The sequence below is a fragment of the Strigops habroptila genome, chromosome 2 (genome assembly GCF_004027225.2).
Source record: "Strigops habroptila isolate Jane chromosome 2, bStrHab1.2.pri, whole genome shotgun sequence".
In the NCBI taxonomy this organism is placed as follows: domain Eukaryota; kingdom Metazoa; phylum Chordata; class Aves; order Psittaciformes; family Psittacidae; genus Strigops; species Strigops habroptila.
Window position 1 is genome coordinate 62,788,313 of NC_044278.2, and position 27,277 is coordinate 62,815,589.

At 39.3% G+C, this 27,277-nt stretch overlaps 1 protein-coding gene across 14 annotated transcripts in view; it reads right to left on the reverse strand.

The window, feature by feature from the left end:
* Positions 1-27,277, reverse strand: part of MCF2L (MCF.2 cell line derived transforming sequence like) — a 162,252-nt gene that overhangs the window by 25,466 nt on the left and 109,509 nt on the right. For 13 of the 14 annotated variants that reach the window (XM_030471350.1, XM_030471319.1, XM_030471292.1 and 10 more), the window contains 5 exons: positions 13,113-13,203; positions 3,739-3,858; positions 2,852-2,968; positions 2,202-2,351; positions 1,392-1,516 (listed from right to left, as the gene is read on the reverse strand). In XM_030471350.1, the coding sequence (XP_030327210.1) occupies positions 1,392-1,516; positions 2,202-2,351; positions 2,852-2,968; positions 3,739-3,858; positions 13,113-13,203 (603 nt within the window). Of the gene's footprint in view, positions 1-1,391; positions 1,517-2,201; positions 2,352-2,851; positions 2,969-3,738; positions 3,859-5,823; positions 6,008-13,112; positions 13,204-27,277 lie in introns of those variants that run through there. The other variant, XM_030471402.1, reaches the window with a different exon arrangement.

Below are 27,277 nucleotides of genomic sequence, written 5' to 3' on the forward strand. Positions count from 1 at the left end.
AAACAAACACACCCCCCCCAAACCTGTAAGAATGATGGGTGCAACCTTTAAGGGACAATACAATCTTCCACAGTAAACAAAAAGCCTCCCCAAAGCAATATTTTCCAGAAAAAATAAACTGAATACAGGAAAATTTGAGTATTGCACAGAATTGTTTCCTAGAATAACACTGATACAAAACTGAAACCCAACACAAATAGTAAGTTCTGAAAAATTGGCAAGTGCTGATTTGAAGCTTGCTGCTGCACACAGACTTCTTCTGAGCTCCGGCCTGGGGACATGGGTACTTAGGGCTAGCAAACATAAATAAAACATGCAAATGTGTGTGGGCTAGGGCCCAGAGGAACCCAAGCCTTGGGCTATAAGCAAAAATGAAGGTAAAAAGTCATACTGCTGTGACCAGCCAGCTGCCCTTACATTTCATTCCTTGGAGCAAGGCTCATAATAAACCTGAAGGTTATTGCTTCTCTTTCAAGCAGAGTTACTTTTTAAATACCTCAGGCAAGTGCAGAGCAGTACTGCAATGAAAAGAGCCTTCTTCAAGTATAATTTTGGTGAATGCCTTAGAATTTTTACTTTTGAACTTATCTTCTAATACTGCATTTGACAGTATGTTATCCTATGAACATCTTTACAGTGCGTGTTGCTGTACTTAGGCTATGTCCAGGGAAGACCATACATCAGAATTTTAATGACCTCTTGTCTTCAATAGCACAGAAATAAACCCTGAATTTACAAGTTAAAACCAATTAGAAAAAAGGCACATGCACACACACACAGTTTGTTCCAACTTCTCTCAGATATCATATTAAGTGGGAACATTTTGGATAAACTAGCAACCCCCACCCTGACTATCCTTCGGATGGCTGATAGCAACAGTGACCAAAAAAAGTGACTTCTGCCAAGCTTTGTGTATTGGAATGGACAGTTATTTGGAAAGAAAAGTCAGCCCCAGTGTAACAGAAACACAGAATGACAGACAAAAAAAGAATGCAGAATATTGCCTGAGGGAAATGAGCAACGCTTTCATAGTTTTGTGCAAATTTACATCTGTTCTATGGTGATAAAATGTCTTCAAAACCTGGCAGTAATTGGGGGAGGGGGGGGCAAGGAAAAAACTTCTATTACTTATCTGCCCAAAGAAACCATATAGGAAGTTTGTGCATAGATACTTGAAGAGTGGTGTACTCCCTAGTAACAAATTAAAAGCTAGTAATGACATTGATACGATATCAAGCAATGCTAGAAGCTCCTTTAGGCAAATTTAAAGAAAAAGAAACCTCCCACTTCAATTGAAAAGCATGCATAAGGAACTAAGTAAAAGAGCTGAGAGGTGGGAAGGGGTCAAAAAACCCAGAAAAGCAGCATGTTCAGTATTCTGCTCCTCTCACCTTTCTACTGTTGTTTGATTGTCTAGCTGATCTTGATTCAGTTTGTATTCAGGATTCTCAGTAACTGGTTTTGTAATACTTCCGAGGATATCATCTCCCTGTTCTACTGCTAACCTGATATCCTCCTACAAAACAAAACAAACCCCCCCCACACACTGTAGTTATATGTTGTTGGTTTTTTAAGCACACCTGATAAAACAAAAGCCTTTTTCCAGTTTGAAGCCTTAACAGCAGTAGAACAAGCATAGTTTGATTAAAAACAGTGTCTGACAACAAATACAGACAGTAAATACTAAATGTCATTTTTTTCTATGTTTACCGTCTTAAGATCCCAATGTAACCTAGTTTAATTTTCATGATACATAGCCTTCTACTGTCTCCTTAGGCTCCAAATATCTCATAAGTTTTAGATATACAGCTTTGAACCCCCCAAATAGGTTTCATTTAAGCTGACTTGAAAGAACGTTTGTCCGTTTTTCAAAAGGTCAAATATTTTCATATGTGCACGCAAATACAATCAAATTTCTTGTTGCAAACAAAAACGCATATCAAACACACTGCTACTTACAAAGGAATTTCTGATTCACACACAAGTCATTATGCATTTGTACGAACACAAACTTAGCCTCAAGAAATGCCATTTTTGAATAGAAGAAGGATATTTAACATCAAACCAAGCAAAACAAGTTCAATAAGATTTCAGTGTTTCATATTGTCTGTTAACATCCTCTAAATTTTCTATTAACATTATTAGCTATAAATTAAAACACAGTTTAACTAGAAAATAACATTTTTACAAAAATTACATACCTTCATTTTGTCCTTCTTTTCTGTGTGTGTTGCAAGAAGGGAGCTGGTTGATTGCACATCATTTGGTAGTTCTGTTTCAGCCAGCTCAGTCCCAAAGGACTGAAGAATCTGAGCTGTTTGCTTAACCTTTTGGGCAAAACCTTCTATAGCCTTTTGGAATAAAAATCATTAAAGATGTTTCATTGCTCATCACATACATATATACAAACACACACATACATACAAAATGTAACTTTCGAAACAAACCCAAGCAGATGAATTACATGAAAAATGGTCAAAGTATAGTTTTGCAAGCAACTGATACCGTCACCATTAATTCCTTAATTGTATATTTTTCCTAGGCTTGTATCAGGTATATCTTCCTCATATTTTTATAATCTGGAGTTATTCTACAACTTGAGCTTTTTCCTTCTTGTAGCAAAACCAATAAACCTCAACATAATAATATACTGCAATTCCTTTGCTCCAAGTGTTCAGAAAACCACTCCCAAATTATTACTCATATTATTTCTCTAAGATGACTAAGTACCATTGGGAACATCTTCTCACTCCGAGCAAGTCAACTTGCATCACTTGGAATCTGTTTTATAAATGACAGGGTATAAACCAGATCATTAAACTGGAAAGTTATAACAACAACTAAGACTTACAGTGCGACGGGACAGCCATCTGTTATGGCAATAATCCAGGGTGCCACCAAGATCTTCTGTTAATTGTGTTTTATCAATGTAACTCTGCAGTTCTGATACTGAGCCCAGCATTATGATCTGCAGCAGCAAAGAAAAAAGGGAACGTGGTGAGAAGTCTCTTGTTAAGGATTCTAAGCCCCATCCTTCGGCTTCCAATAGAGAAAATTCAGTTCAGTACAGAAGCAAGTGATGGAACTATTTTCTTTGGGTACAGAAAAATAAACTTAACAGTTGTTTCAGTTGAAGATGAAGGTAAAAGTAAAAAACTGCGTATGAGCATGAGCACCTGGCAGATTTAAAAAAGCTTATGGATTATAAAACATAAATTACACCATCAGATTTTTTTTATCTTGATAAACCATACATGGCTGTTTTCTAAAAGCAACATTCATTTCTTGTTCATTTTCCCTTGTTATCCTGGGTCTGTGGAAGAGAACAGTATCTCCAGCGGTGTGGCATGTAAAGACTGCTTCCCCAAAATAAACAAGGGGTGGGGGAAAAGTATCTTAAAGATTATCTTTCACCCTTAAAGTTTACATCCAATAAGTAAAATAACTTGTATATTTTTAACTTGTATAGTTTCAGAGTTTGTTTTAAACTATAAACACTGTACATTTACAAACAAAAGTATTATCAGTGGGTTTACTGGTGATGTAACAACAGGCAACAGTTGTATGTTTGCTCAAATGATAGAAACTACAGTATTTGTCCATGGGAAATGCGTCTGCTTACAAACTCATATGCTCCTTTAAGCGCGCCTTTTTGCTGGGATTTTTTTGGTCTTCACTGGCTACATTAAGTACTTTAACAGATTCCTGATAGTAGAGTAAAAACAGAGGATTACTTACAGGTACTTTCATTTTAAACTCATCTTTGTTGAATTTGAAAGCAATGTCCGAGAGAGCTCGATGAAAAAATCCTGTTGGGCGCAGAACAAGAACTAGTTGCAGGTTTCCCGGGAAAGATGCCTGCAAAACAAGTTTAGTCTGTTATTTTCTGTGTCTCAGCTCCAGAAAATATTTTTGAACAAGGAGAAGCCCCTGTTAAACCACGAACTAACTGTATCAAAGGCCTCCCATAACGGGGTTACCAATTATAAACTTGCAAGACTTGTACAAAGAGCTTCATTCAAACAGACATTTACTCCACTTTGGGAACAGGAATCTATTTTCCTGTAATCAAATTTTTTGGAGCTAGCTTTTCAGATAAGATTACATCCTAGTCAAGAAGGCTAATGAACAAAGAGTGGTGGATTAGTACTTTTTCCAACAGCAGTACTCTAATGGTTACCTTATCTTCTCTTTCATAGGGGGTGCCAAGAGAAACCCCCATTATTGACTGAACACCTAACAACACATATCTGACTTGCACATATACTACCTTGCCAGTTGCCTACACAAACCACTGCCACTGAGACTGAATTTCTCAGACAGCAGCTTAGAAATAAGCTTTAATTTTGCAGACAGAAATAAAAGCTGAACATAATAATTCTCAGCTGTAGTTTTTTCCTCATAATCTTCCAACCAGTAGTCTGATGGATCATTCCCAGTTCTAGAGTAGTCTGATGGATCTTTCCTAGTTCTAAAAGTGATAGAGGGGAAACAGAAAAGAGGAGAAGGAAGCAAAGAAATAGCATTAAATTACTAAAGATCAACCTCTGCTACGGAAGAGGTTTGACTACTTGGCATTTAGTCATTCTTGAAATCATGCAAGTCTTCTCCCTTCTTCAGTATTTCCATTGTGGGGAGACAGTAAAGCTCAATACAGAAATGATCATTATAATGAGTAAGTATGCCATTTTCTTCATTATACTGTTGGAAATTATGTCACGTTTCTAGCAAACTGAACTACAAAAAAAGAAGACAAAAAAACAACAAACATTTAAAAACCAAACACAGATTGAAGGGAGCTGTTATGCTATGCTCTGTTTCAATGCCTAGTGAAACTGTTAATAGCTGGCAGGTTGGAGAGTGGTTTAATATTCATTTTGAGGTTTCCAAGACTTCCAAGTATTTGGCATTGAAAATTACAAACTTTAAAAGAGAAAAGTAGTTAAAAAACTTTTCTGGAACACTTCACTGTTGTTCCCCACATATTCAGTACACAACAGAGATCTTAATTTGATTGAGAAACCTTAAAAGCTTGAGCTTCATAACCTGCCTCCACTTTGGTGATGTCCAAATTTTCTAGAAAGCACGGGGTTCAGTCCCAAAGGAGTCTGTCTGAGGGCTGGGAAGAGAATCCAGGTAATTCTGAGTGCCCACACCAGCTCCTCATCCTTGCACTGTAAATAATCTTTCTCTGTACTAAAAGTACTGTGGACTTACTAACCACAGTTTTCAGATGAAAAACTTTTTCTAGAAAATTCCTACTGTATTCAGAAGAAAAAGTTAAGAAAAGATGTTTTTTACCATGTTTTAACATTATTATATCCAGGACAGATGCAAATTTATTTGAGAAAATTATTTAGCTTGGAGGCATTGCAAGAATAGACAAAATATTTTTTTTATTAAACCCCCTGACTAAGCTTTTTAGAATGATAGCCATGTAGTCTATTCATTTCACACATTCAATAGGCATGTGTCAATCAATTTTGTGCCCGTAACAGCACTGTTCAGAATCTGAGCTGCTAATTTTCACCTCCAATTTCCAAAATGTGAGGTTTATTCAGTGGGAATGCCAATATTTCAGATGAAGAAGCTCCAAGAAGAAATATCTTTTAGATAATGCATTTTCATATGAAATATCTACTCCACCATATGACATCTAGACATACTGTCGTTGGCAGCACATATTTGCAACCCATTTAGTCTTTACCCAGGATACTGGGAAATGTCTATGCTGTTAACTTCAAGTTGAGTAGATACATTAGAAACACACAACAGGATGAAAGTATGAAGCATGAAAGACACCAAAAAGTAAATTTAAGTTATCACAAAGATGACCAAAGGGCTGGAGAACCTGCCCAGTGAGGACAGACTGAAGGAGTTAGGTCTCTTCTCGCTGAAGAAGAGAAGGCTCAGGGGGAACCTCATCACAGCATTCCAGCTGCCACTTGAAGGGTGGCTACAAAGCGGACAGAGGCTCTCTCTTCACAAGGAGACATGTGGAGAAGAGAAGGGGCAACAGGCACAAATTGCACCAGCAGAGTTTTCATCTTGATATAAGAAAGAAATTTTTTTACAGTGAGAACATCATTCGCTGGAACAATCTCCTCAGGGATGTGGCAGTCCTCATCACTGGAGGTTTTCAAGATGAGACTGGATTGGGTACCAAGACCATCTCATTGAGGCTCCCTTTCCCCATGAAAGGTTGGGCCAGATGATCTTTCAAAGTCACTCCCAACCCAAGCTGTTCTTCTGTGATTCTATGATATTTAGGCTATTATTGAAACAAACAGCATTAGCCAAATGCAATGCAATAGTAAATTTTTCTAAACTGTGTATTAGCTTTTATGAAATAGAGTTTAATTGCATAACCAATTTAAGTAGGTTGTCTCATCAGTGTTCAATTCAAAGAACAGAGAATACACATTACAATTATTCCTCATCTCAGTGTGTCTACCCAAAACAATGCTATTTAAGTCAATACAGTCTTGTACCACTTTAACTCCCATTCAAGTTTTGCCAGAAGTTTTCCCTCTCTCAACAAAAGCTCAGAGCTTTTTTCTTCCCCCCTTTCATGCCATGCCCCAAAAAACTCAAGGCTTAAAAAAATTATGCCTCCTTTGCTTGTTATGGCTAGCAGTCAAATCTGCAAATTGATCTTTGTGAAACAACAAGAAAAGGGAGTATTGCTCCAGTAAACAATGCTGGACCTGCACCAGCTATTCCAGTTTATCTGAGCTTATATCTGCACTGCCCAAATATTACCATTTTCCTAACTCCCCCCCCTCCACCATCCCCCCACCCCAAAGCCCTGGTGACTTGCAGGGACAATTATATGATGCAAGACACACTCCTTAGATGCGTGTGAACTTCATCAACCAGTCAACTTCACCCTGAACACAAGAGAACAAACAAAAAATCTCCGTTCCAGTCCAGCAGCATATTTCTTTGAAGTAATTGTATGTTAAGCAGACAGAGGGAACAATGACTTCTCAATAACGCTGTGCCAAATGTTAAGCATGCATGTTTAGTAGTGCCATAAAATGAAGTGCCTTCAAGGACTGTTTAGTGAAGTTAATGAACACCACTGAGACTTGAAAAAGGGTTTGTGTACTTGAAAACCTTTTTCCAAAAGTGTCTGTCTATTAGATTAATGTTAACTGCTCCCACAACATCTTGTCTCAAATATTGCAATTAAATTAATTTCATGCCTATGCAAAAGGAAATCAGGGGTCATGTTTTTGTTATCCTCTATGAAACCTAGGGTAGCCCCTATTCTACTCTAGTGCAACCCATATATTCCTTCATCTCACTTGCATTAACACTCGCACTTGTTTGATACTTCATGATACTCATGGGATCATGATAGTCATGGGATTAGTTTTCTATCTGCTTATCTCCCTCACTTTCCCATCCAGCCAGGCCAGTGCCAATTCCAAAGATACAGAAAAAGATGTAGATGTGCATGTAGGTATCAGCTTTGAAATAAATCTGACCAAAATAGGAATTTATATTCAAAATAGATGTCCTATAAGTATTCTAAACATGGGAAGAACCTTTGCTGGCTGGACAAAACAGGAGTTACCTGAAGTACTCCAGGAAACCAGTTAATTAATACTAAGGAGCAGGCTGACCTGCCTGCTTTCAGGCCTCTGCTTCTCAGGGTTGGGGAGCCTTCCACTGCATGCTTCAGGCTTCTGGAAAGGGGGAATATTAGACAGACTGAACCCAGCTGTGTTTTTGACAAAATGTAAAATTAAGTTAGATGCATATAATCTTAATTATCACTTTTCTTCACAGAATATTAATGACAGAGAGGCCATCTGTAGCACTAGTACTGACCTTGAAGTTAATCAGCTGCTAGCAGGGAGAGGTAAGGAGAGGCAGGCCATCTCACGTATGAAGATGACAAGACGCTGAATGGCTGGTAAGAAACTGCAAAAGCTGAACGGGAAACAACCCCTGCCTGATGGTTGGTAAGCTTATTTGCAGGGTAGGAGGGACAGCATTCCAAAGACAGGTACTAAGAGTCTTCCTATCTTTGGTTTCCATTTTGTAATGTGGTCTTGCTCTGTTGGTGCCAACAGGGAGCTACTTAAATCACCTGGCAACTTTACCCGGAGCAGTCAGGCAGAGCAGCAATCCCACACACTCCTGCCTGACAGCAACTGTACACAGCACATGCACTACAGGCTATTAGGCAGATGGCATTTTCAAAGGAAGAATAAGTCTCATTAAATCACATACTTTACAACAGTCACAATATTTACTAAGACAATATGGAGCACTGCGAGGCTGCCACTCCCAGAAAGAGGCAGCGCAGAGCAGAGCAGTGGCTGGGGTCTACAACTAGAAGCTGGTCACTAAAGCTTTCAGTAGCGAACACCCAAAGGTGAGCTTTGGGAAAGAAAGCCAACACTTCTGAGTTTTCACATCTCACATATGCTATGTCCTCCTAAGGCTTATTTAGTATACAAAGGAATTATGTGGATAGGTATGTATACCTTTTAGACAGAGATGTACCTAAAATAAAGTTGCTGTCTGCTGTTCAATCCCACAGAGCAATTCACTCAGCTGCCCCAGTGCTCAAGAAGTCTTTTGTACTCCTACACAGCAAAAGAAAGTCGTTCTGATAAACAGTGAACGTACAAGACCTTTTCTTCCACATTCCAGGTAAACAGCTTTCAGAACTATTTGAACCATGTGAGCCATCAAAGAGCTAATGCCTGACTCAGTTTTAGTTGTTCTGTCTTAAAATACTTGGAGCAACACTAGTTTTCATTTTATGAAGAGCTTCAATATACTCACACTACCAAACTCTGTGGTGGTGTTTTCCCTTCTGCATTTAACTAGCATGCCACAAGCCGCAGGGCACTTCTTTCCAAAACACCTCTCTATACAAAGAAGCTAAAAAGTGCCCCCACCCTCCCTTTTTTTTTTGTCAAGACTGTTTATTCCTGGCTAGAACGAAGTCTTTGAAACAGGCATCTTGTCAAGAAAGAATCTTGAATTAAATCAATTCATGAAAGCAGCAGTTTGAAATCTAGTTTTAAAAACATTGAGCTGTTTTGCATTAGATCTGGGTTTAATGTTTGTGATGTTATGATCTTGTTTTCAGACCTTAAGTGAAGCACTTCTCTCTCTTTTAACATATTAAAACCCTATCTAATAAAAAAGAAAAATGGCTGACTTTACAAGGATAAGTGCAAAGTGCCTGCACATGTAATATTCTCAAAACATCCAAAGCAGTAAAACAAAACCATACAGCATCTCAAAATAACCTTTTATTTTATCATTAACTGAAAACATTCATAACAACAACCACAATATTAATACAAACACTAACTTCATCATACTGTCAAGCTCTTGATGTGAATCCAAACAAAAATAAGAAATGTCAGTAGGGGCTGAAAGACCACCAGTTTTTTCAAACTTAACTGATAAGAATTGTTAAGTATCATTACTGAACATGATTCAAAATGCTAGCTAGAAACTGGGCTAGTGGGAAATACTTATCCATAACATAACATAAAATAGTGCCTTTCACAGAACATCACTTACTAGAAGCATCTTTTCTCCAACAACTCACTAAGAAACTCAATACCTCTCTACAAAGCCAAAGAACTCAAGGTTGGATTACTGTAATTCACTGTTTCTCACCTTGGATGTAAAAACAACTCCAGATGGCAACAAACCCGGGACTGCCTGGCTCCTGCAAGGTTTAGGCTGGTATTAGCATTCCAGTCTCTCCACTGGCTTGTGGTCTTCTCCTGCCAGCTAAAGGTCTTGGCCCTAATCTTCAAAGCCATTAATGGGCTAAGCCTCTGTTACAGTGAAGACTGCATTTTGATTTATGAAAAGCTAAGAAACAACAGTGCTCTAGACAATGCAGTCTAAAACAGAAGGCATGAAAGCTGCATGCAATACATCGTTAGTCAAAAAGAGCCAATCACATAGCAAACTTCTCCAGGAGGTTGAATAAAACTCAACTCTTGCCATATTTAGAAATGGCTGCAAAGTTTGTGACTGGGTAAAACTTTCTCACTACCGCCTGAGTGACCTCCATATCAACTGCTTCCTCAACAGTTAGGGAATAACATGTGTTATTCCCTAAACACCAAGTTTAAGGAAGTTTATTTTCCCTGGACTTTCAATATGAGGCTGATGGCTATGGTGGAACTTTTAATGATGTTGAGCGTAGTGTTTTGTTTGTCTGAAAGACTGAGTTCACACTTCAACCTTTCAAGATAGAGGAAGACAATGACAGGACTACAGAGACAAAGATGATGTAATGACATAAGCTTCATTTTTTTAAGAAAACACGCTGGAACTACTAACAGAGCAGCACTCTCTTTCACATCCCAGGAAAAGAGGTGCCATCTTTCAGCCCAGTGCCTCTGGCTTTGGTTTCAGTTCTGCTGTCACTGCATGTGCTTCAGCAGCAAACCTCCTGAGTGAATGGTGCAGCCACTGCCCTTCCACTGTGTCTGCAAAAATAGCTTTACCTCTGTCTTTACAGCCTTGACTGTCTATAGCAACCTTAAAGTATCACCATGAAATACAGATTCAGCTCATCATTGTTCTTTTTTGGTCCCAGGAAAGAAAATAATCCCTAACAAAAAGGGGAAAAAATGAAGCCTAGAAAATTTTCATAATATAGAAAGATTTTCCACATTAATTTCAGCCTGAAAAAAATATTTTTTTAATCACTTTTGTTTCAAAACATACTTCCAACACCCACTAGTACAAACCAAGCAATTCTGTGTGAAGAGTATTGAAAATAACACAAAATAATAATACTAAAAAAATACATGCCAGTACGAATTTCTGGTTAGCAGCTGCTCAGTGCTTACAAATATATTTCCTACAGTTGTCAGGTTATTAGTGATGGGCAGTTGCTCCAGCCACAGCACCCCATACTGGCATCTCTGATTTCACAAATCAAGAGGGTCAACCCCCTCAGGTTGATTAGAGAAAAGTCAGGAAAGACAACAGATGCTGTGGGAACTACAACAAATGAGGCAACAGCCAAAACTCTCTTCTCAAATAATGTGAGACAAATCCTCACACACAGCACCAAGCTGTAGCAATCAAAATTGCTTGGGATACCAGCCTTTCAGACATACGTTTCTATCTGGACAACCCAAATGACACTCAGATGCTTCATCACTATTAAGAGACAACTCTGACTGTTAGAAAAAACAAACAAGTAGAAATTAAGCTTCCAGTTACCCTTGAGCTATTTAAAAAAAAAAAATCTTTGTCCATCAACAGGAGCCAGAGAAATCCTCATGACTGGCGCAAGATATGCATTGTGTATATTCGGCTTTGTTTTTTAAGGAACAGACAGCAGAAATGTATTTAATTTATGGCAGAGATTATAGGAAACAAATGGTGGACAACAGCAAACTATTTTTCATCAGATCTTTTTTTGGAATAAGAAAATAGAATTTTCAAATGTTCAAGGAAGATGTGACTCCTGCTGAAGCCCAAAAGCAGGGCTGCCACCCACATCCACACATGAAATACGAAGCCAAAGCTGAGCCAGTTCAACAAAAGAAACAAATATAAAAAAAAGATCATGCCTCTAACAGATTAGACTTCAACTAAGAAGCGTGATCTTTTATTTTAAATAAAGCTCACAGAAGAATGAGGAAAGAAGAAAAAAGGAAAGTAACCCATCATCAACAGCACTGCAACCCGCAGCACTCCCTGCACTTAACACCCCTCTCCAGGCAAAGCCCTTAGGCACCAATGCCATCACTCCAGTGATGGGTCCCTTATCGAAGGGAATAGATACTCAGGTTCTGTAGATCGTGCTTCTAGGCAAAATAATGCACACTGGAGGAACACTACCATAAACATTAATATTATGGCTATAAGCAACATGTCTGTAATTGCCTCCCACCTGCTACCACCCCAATTATATAAATAAAAGGACTGCCATCTATGGAATACTTATTTGTCCTTGAACAGAAACTACAGCACTGAATTTTTAAAGAGATTCAAAAACTCCAGAGATATAGTACTTCCTTTTTAATCACCCCAAATTATGCTGCTCTTGGTTTTCACTACTGGAGTCATCTCAAAGCTGCATTACAAAATTTCAAAATGAACTACAAAATCAAATTTTGCTAATATTCTGGTTTATTTTCAATATTTTAATGTTCCTAACATACCTATCATGGAACAAGTTGTATTGTGTGAATATTTTATCATTACATATTCATTCATAAAAAGTCGTATAGTGGAAGTAATGTATTACCTTTAATAAATACCTTTTAACTTATAATAAACAACCAGTTCTTTGGTCAGAATGGGGCTACACAAAAATGGCATTCACTGTTTTGATTTCACTTCTATCTCACAGAGCCAAATTTTATTAGCCATTAGAAGTTAAAGATGCTTATAGCTCTGTTTTTCAGCACTTACTGGAAAGATTATAAGCACTAACAATAAAAGCAAGGATAACAAGAAAACAAATAAAACAAGAATACGATAAGCACATCATAAACATGAATCTGTCTTTTCCTACGTGTGTAAATAAAAAAAGCCTCTAAGAAGCTTTGTTTGCAGATTTTAAAAACATTAATCAGAAGTGGGACTGAAAGTAACAGTGTGTGATGGATGTAACAGTGTGTTACCATGATGGATCATAGTAAGTACATAGTATTTTCCTGTTTACAAGCAACCCCTGTTTTAATTTGGACATCATAAGTCCTTTCACAAATAGAAAAGTAAGTCAGAATCCTCATCCTCATCTCTTCCTATATGGGAAGCTCACTGGAATAATGAAAGGTAAACTCACGGGCTGTCCATGCAAATATTGGTCCCTTCCTGGGAAAGCAGCATGCCACACGCATTCACATGCATACACACACGCTCCCCAAGCGCCTTCTCAGGAAGATGTCCTGAGCTGCAAACTGCATTAAAAGCACATCATAGACACATGATGCTTGGTTCCAGTCAGCTGGGATGCAAAAGAACTACTCGATACTTTTTGTGCCATCTATTGGCTACTGTTCTTTTGAAGAAATTGGCTGGTTTTCCACTCTAAGAGGAAGGTTCAACACTAAAAAAATCTTTTGAAGGAGTTAATTTAAAACAGTACTCACTGTTATCCGCAGAATGGAAGCTTTCACGGAGGTCCATTTGTCCTGTCTGCGATCTATGACAAGAATAAATCCAATTCCAGCATCTTGTAAACTAAGTTTGGAGGAGGAAAGAAGAAAAAGAGGAAGTTGAGTTAAAATACAAGTGGAATTCCTCTGGTTCTCTCGCTCAAAAAGGCAGCACGACCCAGTCATGACCTTTTTGTGCAGAATCTTCTTCATCTAAGCATCTTAAGTAAAGATATACTATACTGCACACCTTTGGAAAGATGCAGCAGTCCCAAATATGTTCCACAGAGCTTCAAACCATAATCAAATCATGAATTCTTTTTCCTGAAAGGTAGTTTTTACATTTCTTGACCAGAGATTATTTCAGAGAAAAATAAAACCCTTTGATTCTCCATTGTTTTGGTGCTGATATAATCCCTCCTTCATGCTGTTTTCAGTATAATTTCAATATCAAAATGAAGTTGTTTTCCTTTTGCATCTGCTTTTAACCTTCCGTTTGCATTGTCTTCCTCCTCACTGATATTTAAAACCCCTTAAAAATGCAGATCCTTCTGATCATTTCATGATATTGCTCTGCGCACCCAAAATTCTCATATGCCTCCAGGCTGCAAACTTGTTCCCAGGTGCATTTTCACATTCACCAAAACAAAAGATCCCTATAGCATTTAAACAGTCCAAGTCATAGATGAGAAGAACGCGATCAGATGCACTTCTCTGGAATGGAAACATCTGTGAGAGAGATTCTGCTCAAATCCTTGCGTACGGGTGACCTTTCTTTTTCGCCTGTACTCAGCTGCATGTGCTACCGAGTCCCAGTCAAGGGATCTGCTCCTGTTTTGTAATTCTCCATCTAAGCCAATTGTGCAATGCCAGCAGCAGCCCTTGCCAGCCAATCGCAATCAAAATGGAAACGACAGGCAAATACGAGGCAGACAGTCTTGGATTTGTAATTTTCTCATATATTGGGTCATTTTTAATAGATGTGCTGTATTTTTAGTCCAGATAATAATTTACTGCAAGGCCTGCTGTGTGCATAGTGTGTCATTTACAAATATTGTGCACTGATTTGTTATTGTCATACCTTAAAAGACAATATAAAAACCAACATGACAGAATGTCAAGATCCCTTATTCAAGATCACTGAATCATGAAAACACCAGCTTTGCTTTATTAGATTATGTCGGTAGCATAACAGTATGATGTTGAGGAGGATGAAGAACACAGGTACTCAGATGTGTCACCTTAAGCTACTCTGCAAAATTACAAATTTAAACATGACTCACATTCTATCCCCTTTCTTTTATAAACTAATCTCTCTCAAATTTACTGGCTAAATATTTCAGGGGAAACATGAATAATCATAAAAAATGCAAACAAACAGTGCCTTTCAAAAGAAGGTAAGCAGTCATTTTAACACAGGAAAATATTAGAACTAACACCTCACTGCCCACATTCAGTGCACATTACTTAACTCTTGCCTCTGGGTTAGGACAATACTGATAAATAACATCTGAGTACTTGCCTTGTAAGCCTGAATAACCTTTGCAGACAAACTGGGCTTTATATTAGCAATATGCTTGCCACTATTGTAAGTTTCCATTATTTTCTAAAGTCCCCCCCCTTCCTACCGTTTCTTTATTTGAAGGGCAAGAGGAGGAAAGAGATCCAGATTGATTTTAGCCTCTTCCTGTTCCCCATTTAAAGTTCCCACCATTCTAACCCTTAGTGACTGAGCAAAATAAAATGCTAATAGCAACCATTTCCACAAAAATCAGGTACCAAAACAAATTCCTTGGGACACATAGCCTAAACATGGATGAATGGAGTCAAAAGGTGCTACAGCTGCTCCCACAGCAGTTCATGTGGATTTTGAAGAGTATTCTGGTGAGTATTCAGACTCTTAAAGAGCTATTTCCTCTGCTCAGTAGAAGTTCCTGGGAGTCCTGGAATTTCTGCATACTTCCTCTGTGGAAGCATCATCTCAGATCCCTTAAAGTACCTAACTGCAACATCTGTATTGTATTTAAAAAGAAACTGTTGACATTTCTGCGTAACAGAAATAAAACTAAAGCCTCTGACAGAGTGATCGATCAGATTTCTCTCCAGGAGCACAGGGAAAGACAGGCTCAGCTGGGATTCTAGAGAAAATCTAGATGGCAGCTCCCCACAATGGTCTGCCTCAACACCTGGCAATAAGTAGAGCTTAATATCATTCTCCTAGAAAAAAACCCACCAACAAACCAACCAAACAAGGCTTTCTTAAACGGAAGAGTTGGCAAAGAAAAGGACATCTCTAAGATAGCCCAAAAGATATCTTTAGCTATCCTCCTTTTTCCACTGGATCAAATATGTTGGGTAGTCTCATTATTCAGACTGTGGCCCTCTTCCAGGCTCAGATATAAAAGCCAAGATTCCCCATTGCTGGCTAGAAGAGATCCAGTGGCAAACTCTTGAGCACCTGACTTCAAACTGTTAACACTCCATTAATATAGATTGCTTTAAAGAAAAATTTAAAAATGCTTTGTTCTGAATATGGTGGGAAAAATGTTATCTTGACAATAGTGTCTAGTTGTGAAGGGCTGGCTTTGGAGTCTGGGATCCAGCTCCAGCAAGTCCTACACAGGAAGCAACAAACCAAGCTAAGACATTGTGTACAACAAAGTTGAGAACATTATGAAGACAACAAAGTCACGTATTCATGAAAAGTAAATATTGGAAACAGGTTTGTTTGCCAATACACTCTTGGCTCTACTGACCTCCCTTTGCTGCCACACACACCTGCATACGTAATTACAAGATTGTTTGCAAAACCCCCCTCTCTTCTAGGGCATAGGATGAATAATGCTTTGGTAACAAGAAGGTATTAAATTTTCCTTTGGCTCCTGATTTAACTGTGAACACCAGCTGTCCCTCTTTCCCTCAGCCATATTCATTACATTCTATCCAAATACTGATTTCCCGCTCCCCACATTTCACTTGAGAGCAAAGCATTTTGGCTTCTGCTCTGCCTCAGCAGAAGCATGCTCTGATGGATATGGCCTGCCTTGCTCCAGTTGCATTGCACTCATCAGCTTAGGCCAGGTCTTGCATCTCTGTATCACGCTCGAACAGACTTCTCACCACCACCCACATTTGTCTCTCCCATTCATCCCTTCAACCATTTTCATTCCTTGCTGCCTTATCCCAAGAACAGCTCAAACAGTCTTGGAGCTTAATTTTTTTTATTTTTTCTTATTTATTTTTTTTCTAAATACTGTCAAGAGAAATGACCAAATGGGTTCTCACCCCACCCCTTCCTGAATATCACAGTTCCCTTATCCTCCAACCCGAGTCTCCCTCACCCTACTTCCTGCTCGATCTTTCAGTATTTTCCCTCTGGTGGACACTTCTTTTGGCTGTGGTCTTGCCTGTTGAGCCAGGCAGCTTGCCTGCAGTGCCTGTTTGTCAACAGGCGGCACTCACATCCCACCACAGTCTTCCTGCTCTCAGCCCTGGTAGCGGACCTGGCTCTAGACCAACGCATTCTGCAATCACAGAGAAGCCCCTGCTCAGCTCCAGGATGAAGCTGGTCTTTTTTGACAACAAACTTGAGCAGCTACTTAGCATCCGTGACCTGGGATTTAGGCAGATTTTTCTGAAGGTATTTCCTTGACACAAAGGCCATCATTCTTTTAAGTGTCAAGTTCAAGTCCTTGACCAAAGGATGGAAGCACTTAAAAGGCTGTTTCAGTGTTTGAAAAGCACAGTGGGTATGTCCCCTTTCTTGGGAACAACTCAGCTATTTTGGCCAAACTTTAAACCAAAAACTCAGGTGAGACCTCACAAATGGAAAGAAAATTTGGCAGAGTTGTAAGCAACTGGAAACCAACAGTGAGAAACAGCAGACAACCTTAGCAGAACAACCTGCCTATTAAGGCTCCTCGACACTTCCCTTACAACCTCTGTTTTCTTTAATACATTAACTTGCATCCGGTGTACTTTCTGAAACATAATTTATATAAGCTTGTAATTCAAGCTTAGTATTTCCTTCCTTTGTTTCCCTCCTATTACACACAAAAATCCCCCATCATGGGATAAGCTCTGTTCTTCTGTTTACTTACCAGCACAAAGAACAGAACATTTTTAGAAAGGCAGAGAAACCATTCCTGCTCTGCAGGAAATGTATCTGGCAAACTCACAAAGGCCAGGCCAGAAAGGTAGAAAGCAGTGGAAGGGGACCAGGGGCCACAGAGGACAGGAGAAAATGCAGCAGAGGACAGACTTTATGCTCAGTCCTCTGCTTCTGCCTTGGAGAGCCAACGTAACACCATTTGGAGAAAATAAGAGCGTGAGGTTGAAGTACCTGCCAAACAAGCACCAAGTTCTCCATGTAGACGGTAGAACAGGAACTGTATTTTCCACTTAGCTGCTCCTCAGCTTTAGATTATGGGGACATCTCCCTCTTTGTCTTATTTGCAAGACTTATGAGCTCATGCACCTGAGGGAAAGGGTGGGAAAGCTTATAGTACATAGGCCTGCAGAAAGAAACTTCCCTCTGGGGTGTGTGGAAGCAATTATATAGTCATCATCTGAAAGATCCTTGCATTTCTCTGAGGTATGGGTGGTGACAACTGCTACACAAGTAAGTTCCCATTGCTTCTACACTGCTGTATGGAAACTGCTCATGTACCACAAACAAAACAAAGCAATTCTTCAGGTTCATCACAGAGAATTGATAGTATAAAACTTCTGCATGTTTGAAATTCTGTGCAACATTTAGGTTAAATAATCCCATTTTAATAAAAGTGAATTTCAGTCTTAAAGCCTTATTATTACACAGTTGGTTGGCATTCCACTCAAGACTGTTCCCTACCTTGACTACCTCTGTGTATACATACAAACTGACTAGAACGTCTTGTTCTCAACAGCTGAACAGCTATTTTGATACTATGACTTCAGTAACATTCAGTGAAGAATTACTACATTGAGCAGAGCACCAAGGCAATGTCTGCAGTGATCTGCATTATAAGCAGCTGAAGCTGTCTTTAGATCCCTGGTACCACTCATTCATAAAGCTTATTCACCCTCTGTAGCTCATCACTGACCACCAGTGTGCATCAGTGACATGCACACACTGCTTGGAGAGATGTGGGGTCTCAGGATGCTCACAAATCCTGATTTTTTTTTTTTTAATGCAACATACAGGCCTGTGTAGGAAGGACCATGGAATTGGCCCATCCACCCATTTCCAGCCATACTACTGTACCACAAAAGGGCAAACATACAAGACACGGTGACAGATCGTCTAACGGATGGTATCGCCCATCCTGTCTATATAGCAGATTTATGCCTGGGCATGCCATAAAGTCTGTGTGGACCAGCTCTTAAAAAAAATAAAATAAATGAAAAAACCCTCAAAGGTAGAACTGTATCCAGTGCAGAAAAAGACAAGCTGGAGCTCAGACCGGTTCAGCACATACAAGGAGACAGTCCAGCAGCCTGAGCGCAGGGGTAAAGAACACTTTGAACACAAAGCATTCCCATCATGCTGCTAGCGATAAAAATGCTTCCAGCAGCTATCACTCTTTGAAGTCAGAAGTCACCCTATATTCAGTCATCAGCATACAGGCTAGGGTAACCAAGAACAGCATTCTCTGTTTCTTTGCTTAGGAAAGGCTATTGGAAACCAGACAGTAACTAGCAAGGTCTTTAGAATTATATTTTGTTATTTTTATGACACAAAATTTGAGATTTGCATTGATATTGAGGTACTAGTGGCAAAGAAAAAATCTGCCAACAAAACAAATAGAATGCAAGCATATTCCCAAAAGATGGCTGTATAAACAGACGCATGACACTGTCATGACATTTGACTGGTTAAACAGAAAAGAGCAGTTTGGTGCCAAGTTCTGCCACAGATGTACATGTATGACTAACTGAGGTCAAAGAATATTGCACACATCTGAGAACAGAATTATTCCTAAGAAGGGTAACATTTATGAACATCCAGGTAAAGCTCTTTGGCCACCTAGCAGACCTCCTTTGCTCTAAAGCAAACTGGCATGACATTTTGGCTATGATTCAAACTGTAGGCCTGACATCTCAGTTCAGATTCCCTCAAGAATCACTCTCAGTTGAGATGTGTAACTGGTCTATCAGATACCAGTTATTTTTTTCTTGTAAATGTTGCTGGAATAAAAGAACTGATGAGCACACTATTTCTGGTGCATGGCACTGCATATGGGACAAAAATGTGAATGCAATGATTAACTTCTGCATAATTTGGGATTAGTATTATAATTTTGTCTTTATTTTTTGTAACCTGTAACTCCTTAGCTGAAAACACTGAAGAAACCAGCTAGCTAATGCAGGAAGTGTAGCTGGGAAGACATGTCCATTGCTTCCGATCTCCTTGGAAAACCATCCATAGAGCCATAGAACCAAGGAACAGGCTCACCTCAAGCTTCCCCAGGTGCTCAATTTAAAGCCAGCGCTTGGTGGTGTGGAAGTCACTGCACTGCATCCGCGTCTCTGGAATCAGGGGCAAAACTTGCCATCTACTCTTTACTGTGTTTAACTAGTGAGTGTCTGTAGTGTACTTCAGCAAAAGGCTACTGATATACAAGAATGTGTAATATTTGATTATTGGGTTCTCTCATAGTCAGCTCAATGAACTTTAACTGTGGAAGGAAAAACCCTACCAAAGTCAAACTAAGGCTGACCATTGTTCCTGAATACAGGAAAGAGGAGGAATTCCAGCAAAGAAAATTTCAAATGAGGCAGTCAGAAGTGCTGCTATACAAGTGCAGCCTCTAGTGGTCTGTCCAAAATCACTGAATGCCAAGTAAAAATTACTATATATAAAGCTCCTGGCAGTAACAGCTGCATTTCATCGAACATTGCTGATGCCGTGACACTCCACAACAGGACCTTCTCTTTACTTTGGTTTTACTACCTTCCCCTCAGAGAAACAGATGAAGCTGCACAGGAAATGAAGAAAATCTGAGCCTTTGCGTTGGAGCTGAATCTGTTAGAGTTTCATCATTAGACAAGGTTCAGATAAGAAATTTGATGCATTTCCCTCCTTCCACTATGCACTTTTCTTATTTCCTTCTCCACATCCAGTTAACTAGATCTTATCCAGTGCAGCACTGATGAAAACCTTATCTCTTCCCTTCCCTATTATGCTTACTTTTGGTCTCAGCTGTTATTAGTTCATGCTCCAGGTTTGTCTGAAAACACTCATACTGTATTTCAATTTTCTCAGGATTGGGGAATCATCAGATACACAAAATTGTATTTTAGGATCTCACAGCATGTGGGCAAAGAAAAGTTTAGATGAATGTTGGGTTGTAAGGTGGCATAAATAAGAACCATGATAGGCAAGTGGTTATAATTTGCTCATGAGGCAGAAGAGATGAGCAAAATCATATAGCATGGAAGAGTGATGCCATGAAAACGTCTTTTGAAACTCTGTAAGCACAGGCAAGATTATTACACACGATGTTGTATCAGTGACAGGAGATCTTAAAGGCCAGATAAACAGGAGACAAAATAATGAAATAAACTTCAAAGAGCTTTGTGTAAGGGACTGATAATAATTCAAAACTTTGGAAGTCTCATCTAGACTTCATGATGACTGTAGCCCGGAAAGCCACTTGTTGTTAACATGCAGCCCTACACCTGATCTGAAAATCCTTCAGTCACCACAGGACTGTGACCACAACAGCTCACTGCATCTGCCTGCAAAGCAAGAACCGGCAAGGAAGATGGGCCACTACCACAGACGTACTGTTGATGAGGTGAGTGACAACTCACTGACAACCAGGAGAGCTGCTCTCAAGCCTTGGTCCCAAAAGGCAACCAAAGGTCTTTATCTTGCACAGCAGTAGATCCCTTGAAATTCAGAATATGAATCCAAACATTTTTACTTAAGGCACTGCTTGTGTTCCTAAGCCAAATGAGCAGCACTAGTACACACCTTATTTATTCTAAAGTGATTGCAGCAATTTATATAGCATACACAGTTCCATTTCTCTTTTCCCTCCCCACTCAGCTTCAAAGAGATGGGCATCAGTATACTCCTTGATTGGTCCCTATAGCTCCTCTTTACCCCCTATGCTACTCTAGGTTCTCAAAACAGCCCCCCTCCCATTTCCAAGCCAATTCCTCCTTGAAATAAACACAACTCACTGGAGTACATTAATGCTGGCTATATGCCATCATATATGCAGACATTCTTTCTGCTCCAAAAAACTTATGCTGTTGGGGGGAAGCTGAGGAAATGTATCCAATGTTTAATTAAAAAAAAAAAAAAAAAAAGGAATTAAAATGTCCAGGCATCATCATCTGCCTGGGCCTGGACATCTGCTTGTACCACATGCGCTGATTCTTCTTCCGTGGTACCCATGAGCCTTTTTTTATGCAAGCTTTATCCCATCCAGGAACCCCACAGACTAAAATCAGAATTACTTTGATGCATTTCTGCAGGTAAAAGAAATAATAATTGAAAGACAAAGGTATTGCTTAATGGATCCTCTTTTAGTGTGTGAAATTAACTAAAATAAGGAGTTTTAATGAAGAGTTCAAATTTTCTAAATGGAAAAAACTGTGTAATTTCTTCAGGTCACACAGAGCTGCTTTTGGAAGGACTGTTTGAAGAAAGACAACAACTGAGGGCTCATTTAGACTTAACTACAGATGGCTGAAGTAGGCCATGTTATCCTTGAGGGGCAATTAAGGATAAATAGGTCAATAAAGGCAAAAGGGCTCCACGCTGGTTAAGCTGAAGTAAACATGAGCAGCAGAAAGCGTATGAGATCCTCACCTTAGTACTATTAAGTCTGACTCCATAAAAACATTTTTACACCTATGCAGAACTATGATAACGGAATTATACGTATTTCCAGTACACTGAAACAACTATTAATGACACTGCAAAACTTATTGGCACAACCTTATGTGCAATACTGCAGGTTTTGTTTTAGAAAGGAGAGTTTACACTTAATGAGGGCGTTCAATTCTCTGAACTTAAGACTGGACTAATGAAAACTCCTGCATGAGGCTCAGCATTTTAGTAATTAACTTGCACAATTTTACAGTTCTTAATCTACTTTGGCTCATTGGCAGATTAAATTTACCACTGGACAGTGTGTCATGCATACTATTCAAATCCTCTAAGCCCTTAAGGTGTAAGTGGGATTTTAAAGACTAGAAAGGCTTTGCCTGTACGGGGCTGAGCTTTAAACAAGTCTAAGACATTCACTAGGTGGACATCAAAATAAGTGTAAATGGTTCCAAACCCAGTAAAATTTCAGACTCTAAGCAACATGTTGAGCTTTGACCTGATCTTGTTAAACTATGTATCTGACACAAAAGCTTCAGACTACCACTTTAAGATGCAATGCTCTTACTTCTAACTTAAGCCTTTACATTTCCTTTCTGCTTAGAGGAACATATGGCATTTACAACTGTTTGGCAGCTGTGCTCTGAGAAAGGAAGGGTACACACAGCATGACAGATTTTGCTGGAGGTCCTGGGATGTTCTTACTGACAATTTTGAGGGGCTGCCAAGGTAACAGCAGGGTACAGGTTCCACATCTTCAGCCTGGGTTGTAATCCAACAAGGAGGAGAGCATGGAAATGAAGCACAGCTGACAGAAATAAACTCTGAAGCCGCAAAGCTGTTGCCCAGCACATCAGTGTGAACTGTCAGGGCATCTGGGTTTTGGCATTTCTTACCCATTATGTGGTGATGTTCATCCCTGGCACTCCATAAAACAAAAGTGGTTAACTCTCAGCTAGTGGTGGACTGCCTGTTTAGTTTGCAGATAAATGAGGAAATGCATGTGGTTACCCTCCCACACTGGCTCTTCGCAAGATCAGCCTGGATGGGCTCACCAGCTCAAAACTCCACCACCACTGCCCCTGGAGTGCAGTGGTGGATATGTGCCAAGGAAACTGGCCAGACTTGAGCTCTATCAGCCCTGTGTTCTCCAGTGCCCCTCATACTGAGAAGGTCTGTTAGTTCCAGCAAAAACCATGCTGTGCTGTGGCATGTTCTTCTGGTCCCTACCTAAATCCACCCAGTCATGCTTTGCTGTGCCCATGTTAGTGAAGTCTCCTCGGATCTGAACCCACTAGAGGGCTTAACACAGACTTTTCCCCCCCCCCCCCCCCTCCAGTACCAGTGTTATCTCAAATGATGGGGAGCTGGTGTACTTCACAAGGAAGGGTCTTCCCAAAGCTTAGCAAACCCTAACGGCTGAGCTTTCAAACTGTCGGACATTGACACTTTCAGAGGTCACGTCGTTCTGTTTCGTTACTTGGACAGGATGGCCCTAGTTTCCAACACCAGACTGTGCCACAAACAACAGGATTTCTTAGAAGGCCACATGGTGTTCAAGCATTTATAAGCCATTGGGATCTCAAAGAAGGGGACGCTCTCCCAGGCAGGAAACTGATAGGGACAGCTTTCAAAACAGGAAATCGCTGAACACGCCAAGTTAAACTGAGATATGCTGAAGATCATGCAATAGGACAGAAAGGCACTGCAAAGAAAGACCATACAAGGCTCTGTCAGAATACAAGTTGAAAAGGCCTGTAATGTGGGACTCAAACTGGCCATCAAAACCTGTTCTATTAGAACATATTAGAATAGAACAATAATAGAATATTCTATTAGAATATTCTAATCTACAGTATTTCTTCTTTCTCTTGAAAGGAATGTTGAATTTAAGATTCAATTTTACACTTCTAAAAATACTAATTTTCCAATCTTTTTTGAGCACAAGAATTTTAGCATTGCTTGCTTTCTTTGAAGATGAACCTACATGAGCAACAAGGAACAACATTAAAACTATATCCTTGTGTTCCTCATCTAGCATTTAGTTTTCTGAATGCAGTAGAAACTGCTAATTAGCCAAAAGCAAAACCATATGTTGAAAGATCCTGTCTTTTTTTTTTTTTAAAACCACTGCAATTATCCGTTAATTTCTTTTTGGGCCAAGGTCTCATGCTACACCCCACATTCGGTAAATTCATATTCCAAGAAAGTGTACACACTTAATAAAATATGTTTATAGTGACAGCTGTGATGGATAGAAGTATGAATAACACTTGCCTTCAGGGTACACTGCAAATCTTAGAAGTCTACTAGGATAAACAGAGAGAGGAAATACACTTTCAAAACAGGAAAAAAGAAGAGAAAACTGAGTGCCCTGAGTGACTTCTTACAGGTACAGCTGCAGCTATTTCAGGAGCCTATTGTAAACCTAACTGGAAGATTCTTCCTCCGACCTTGGTATATGTGGGTTATAAAAGGTACATCCCATAGGTGCTTCTCCCACTTTGCAGTAAGAATGATGGACACCATGTATGGAGGTCATTAGTTTTTTACTCAGTTAAGAGGCAAGACAACTTTGCTCTACATGACATCCTTTTCCTACCCAGCTCAGCAGCAATCCCCAAAGTTTTCAAGCCATGAAGTAATAGGAGACATTCTTCTCTGCAGAGAGAGAATCAGACCAGCTACATGGCATTATAAAATGGCCTCAAAGGATCTCAAATAGATGCAAGACTTTGCTCACTGTCCTCTACTGAAACCCAATTGAATTTAAAGAGCTCGCCTCTTACACACACTTATTTACAAGCACTTATTACAGTTTATTCAGAAACTCCATCAATAAGAACTATTAATTCCTGTGGATCAATACTTATATGTAAAGTATTTGTACTTATTCAGCATTTTAGTTCAAATACTCTCCCTAGAAAGTATTGCCTTAAGTACATTACATACTACCATGGATTCTTCTTCTTTCATCTAGGGTACTATAAAACCAAAAATCACTTGACCTAAAAGAAAATCTTTCTAAGAGAATCCTCACCTTTTTTAAAAACAAAAAACTTTATCTTGTAGTTCAAAAATAATAATAAAAAATACTAGCTGCTAAAAGGAAAAACCTGTTTCAGAAGTATTACATCTACACTTTTACAGCATACATCTCATTACCAAAACAGCCGTTATAAAAGGATTAGCTGTCATCTTCCACTACCTATACTACTCATCCTTAATTCATCATTTTTTCCTGATAAAGCAGCAATCTTTAAGTACACAAGGTACACGACTGTTGTCACACACTATGTCAACAATGTGTATTGAATATTATGAGATTATTACAAACTATACGTTAGACATTGTAAACCTGAATTGACCTTGCCACATTAACAACACCCACCTGAAGAAGATGGTTCAGCTCTCTGCTTAATGATATACAGTTGCACCGGGGTTAACTGAGTATCTTAAATTGAGATGAGGTATTCCCTTTCCACTGTCTCTTTCTTAACGTCCTCATGTATCAGGCATTTACACATCTGAGCACATGCTGATAGCTCTACTGTTAGCACTATTCTACGCCACGGTCATCTAAGTTGGTAACATGCAACTTGTAATAGTTCTATTCCTAAATGCAAAGTGCTCCATGAGATACTTAACTCTTAATGATTAAAGTTCACTATGAAAAAGACAAAAGTTTACAGAGAGCGAGCTTGCAAAACCTCGTGGTTAGATAGTATAAAACAAGAATGCAAGAAGAGTAGTCAAGGTCATGTTTACCTGTAAAATTAGAGGGAATAATAAAGGTATGTTAAGAGGTTTCAGTTTTTCCTCTTTCAGTGAAGTCTTAAGCTGGTCTTATTACCAACACTACTTTTTTCACTTCGGAACAAAACTTGAAAACCTGATGCCACTGCTAAGATTTATTATACCAGTAAACATTTTATTGGGGCAACTCTACTGCAGAGCACAGAAAGGTCCTTTCTTATGAGGCTTTTAGTAGCTCCTCAGTGTCATTCCCATGAAATATCATTTCCCTTAACATGTGCCTGCAGGCAGGCAGTCAATGAGCTTTGAGTACTGCCGCCAACTCCTTGCTGTGCTCACGAACCTTGTACGGGGCCACGTAGCACAAGTAGTTTTCTGAGGAACTGTTGTGGCTCCAGATATGTTTCTGAGGAACATGTTTGTGCTCTACAGGGATTTAGACAGAAAAGTCCATTTCCCCTTACTCGGTCAAAACAGACCAAAACCAGAGTTATGTATTTTGTAAGCTATGTAATACTAATCTGGAGAGCAGTCCATGCATAAAAGCTGTGGGCTGCATTTCTATCGTTCCTGTAAATCTCTACTCCTTAATCCTCTTTAATAAACTTACAAAATAAAAAAATTATTAACTGCCTCCACTTCCCCCAGAAGCAGTTTATAAAGCATCCAAAACAGTATTTGAAATTTTAGCCCTTCAAAACTCAGATAACAGCAAAAATCCTACCTTATGACACCTTTAATAGCACTAAAAATAATCACTATTCAAGGAACACTACAAACCTGCCCCTCTTTGGGGTATATGCTGTCAATAACTTATAATTAACAAAACATACTTTCTAAAGGGATGTATGCTAGCATCTGGCTTGTGACATTTCTGTAGGATTTTATTCCTGTAAACCTGCACATGGGCTTATAAACACAATTTTATACAGTAAGCTCGTAACATTGCTAGCACAAATGTCAGGGGTGTCTTCAGCCCTTTGAGATTATAGCAATTCTCAGGCATGAAAAGGTCTCAGGTTTATCAGTATCTTCACAGTGGTGTTATTTTCACAAGGTTGAAATTGAAGTGTTATCACCCTAATACCTGAAGGATTGTTATATTCACAATAGTTAATACCTTACTCTTCACATCTAGCCAGCTGGGCTATCTCCTTTGTTTGCACAGAACAACAATCTTTTCCTAAAGAATTCTAAATTAAAGAAACAAGAAAACCCTACAAGAACAGCCAGACTTAAGGAATGGCCACTTCTGCCTCAATACACACAGAATAATTGTTGTCAGGTAGGGGAGACTAACAGAAAAGCCTCCAGCAAATCTGCTCTAAGGATTTCAATTAGTAAAACGTGCTCCTGCTAAACTGATGCTCTGGGATGCACTCAGCATTACCCCTCCCTGCACCAGATGCTGGTTGTTCTGATCAGGATTTCTCACATAAACCACACTCTGTGCAGAAGTTCAATGGGCCACCACGAAGTGCACCACCAAGGACTTACAAAAGGAGGAGCAGATGTGAAGTTAGTACACATGTGAAGTTAGTAATAACAGTATCCAAGAAAGACACCACCAATGGAGGCT